This window comes from Stegastes partitus, unplaced genomic scaffold, assembly GCF_000690725.1.
Source record: "Stegastes partitus isolate 25-593 unplaced genomic scaffold, Stegastes_partitus-1.0.2 Scaffold1679, whole genome shotgun sequence".
Taxonomy (NCBI): Eukaryota; Metazoa; Chordata; class Actinopteri; family Pomacentridae; genus Stegastes; species Stegastes partitus.
The window spans coordinates 125420-127312 of record NW_007579410.1 but is presented as its reverse complement, the minus strand read 5'-3'; the positions used below and the strand labels follow the sequence as shown (position 1 = coordinate 127312).

The 1893-nt window shown below is 43.7% G+C and overlaps 1 protein-coding gene across 1 annotated transcript in view; it reads left to right on the top strand.

Annotated features, from left to right (window-relative positions):
• LOC103371998 (myelin-oligodendrocyte glycoprotein-like) overlaps window positions 1–1893 on the top strand; it is a 17183-nt gene that overhangs the window by 2813 nt on the left and 12477 nt on the right. Inside the window, exons 2-5 of the mRNA XM_008301503.1 lie at window positions 932–1309; window positions 1401–1490; window positions 1580–1686; window positions 1767–1806. Of these exons, the coding sequence (XP_008299725.1) occupies window positions 932–1309; window positions 1401–1490; window positions 1580–1686; window positions 1767–1806 (615 nt within the window). The remainder of the gene's footprint in view (window positions 1–931; window positions 1310–1400; window positions 1491–1579; window positions 1687–1766; window positions 1807–1893) is intronic.

The following is a 1893-nucleotide window of genomic DNA, read 5'->3' as shown; positions in this document are numbered from 1 at the left end:
CCAGACTTCATTCAAACTTTAACTAATTTAAACAACAAGTTCTGGTTCTGGTTGATTAGAAACTAAAACTGTTTAAAGCTGTTCTAGTCATTTCTTTATACATTAGATGGCTCTATTGAGGTTGTAAAAATGACTCCGAAGAGGTCAGACAATGACTCACAGACACATGGGTCACTGAATGAATTGTTTTTTTTAAATATCTTAGTCATCTGGCGACAGGAAACATGTCAGACTTCCCAGACCAAACAAAGTTCTTCAGAAACTGCTGTAACAATGTCTGAATTCACTGATACTGTATTCACCAATCAAATCTGTCCCCAGGCACCACATTGTTGTTTTTTGAAATTTGGCATGTGTTCAATTTCTTTTACAGCTTGCAGGATAGCCTGTTGTTCACTCGACCATTAGATAAACTGTCAGCCAGACCCTAAAGTTGAGCCAAAGCTCTCTTGACGCAACAGATTGTTATTTTTTAAACATGTAATATTTCCATGTTCTTATTTCACTACGTGGTCATAAACCAAAGAGCTTGGGGACATTATATTTGCTTTATTTGTGTTTTTCACAAGTTATTAGATCTTCCAGAGTTCTGAAACAAGCTCTCAGTTGCATTTGTCAAGCTTCTTGACTGGCGCTGCTGATGGCAGTTGAAGTTTTGATGCATGAAGTTTGGCAGAATTTGTAGAAAATATCGGGAATTATGTAGAAGTTTCCCCGACTGGCAGTCAGAGTTCTCACAGGGTTGACGTTCATCGCTTTCTTTTTTTAGCTTCTTTTTTATCTGAAGCATCAGAAACGTTTTCTGGAGGATTTTTTATCTCAGCGTTCCACCAGATTTCAAGTTGTTGTCGCCACAGAAACCAGATTTAAAATTGTTTCCCAGCAGACTTTGCTCCATTGTGAAAACTTTAAGTCCTCCTTGTGTTTCCAGGTCAACTCCAGGTGGTTGGTCCAGCTCAGCCAATCACGGCTGTTCTCGGTGATGACATCATCCTGCCGTGCTGCCTGGAGCCTGCTGCTGACGTTCAGGATAAAACAATACTTTGGTCCGACCCGGACCTCAAACTGGACCCGCTGAACCCTCAGAGAGGAGTGGAGTACGTACACCTGTACAGGAACAGGAAAGAGGTCCCTGACATGCAGATCACGTCGTATTTTGGCAGAACGACGCTGTTTGAGGACGAACTGAAGCGCGGGAACATCTCGCTGAAAATCACAAACGTGACGATGGAGGACCAGGGCAGGTACCGGTGCTTCATCCCCAAGCTGAAGAGCAGAGCGAACGCCGCCATAGTTCAGCTTGTTGTCGGTGAGTAGATCTGTTTAGACGCCACTTAAGGGTCAAGGATGAGGTTTTTTTTTGGGTATTTTAAATGTTTAAAAATGTTTTTCTTTTGTAGTTCCAAACGTTGTTGAAACCTCGACGAAACCACCGCTGGACCTCAGAAACCTCCAAACTCCAGACCCGCTGGACGACACTCGGCCTGACGGTGGGAGAACGCTCCAACTCTGATCATTTCCAGAATCATTCAGGGTTTGACGTGTTTACTGACCGTTGTTTCATTGTTTTCCTCATCAGGTGGTTTTCCCATCCTGGCTCTTGTCATCCCGCTTGTGATCATCTTACTGTTCATCGTTGTCGGCATCGTTGCATATTTCTTAAGGAGAAAAGTTAAAAAAAAGAATGTAAGGAAGAAAAACATCAACGCACGCCTTCCAGATGTTTCTGAGCAACGCCTGACTAATTAACAAACTTGTCCGTCCAGCTTTCAGACAAAGACGCCGCTCAGAAAGAACCGCTTGGACCTGAGGTGCCTTGCTCAGGAGCTGTTGGTGGAGACACTTTGTGTTTCCTTTGTCCACCTGAAGCTCCTGACCGTGGCTGCTGTGAGG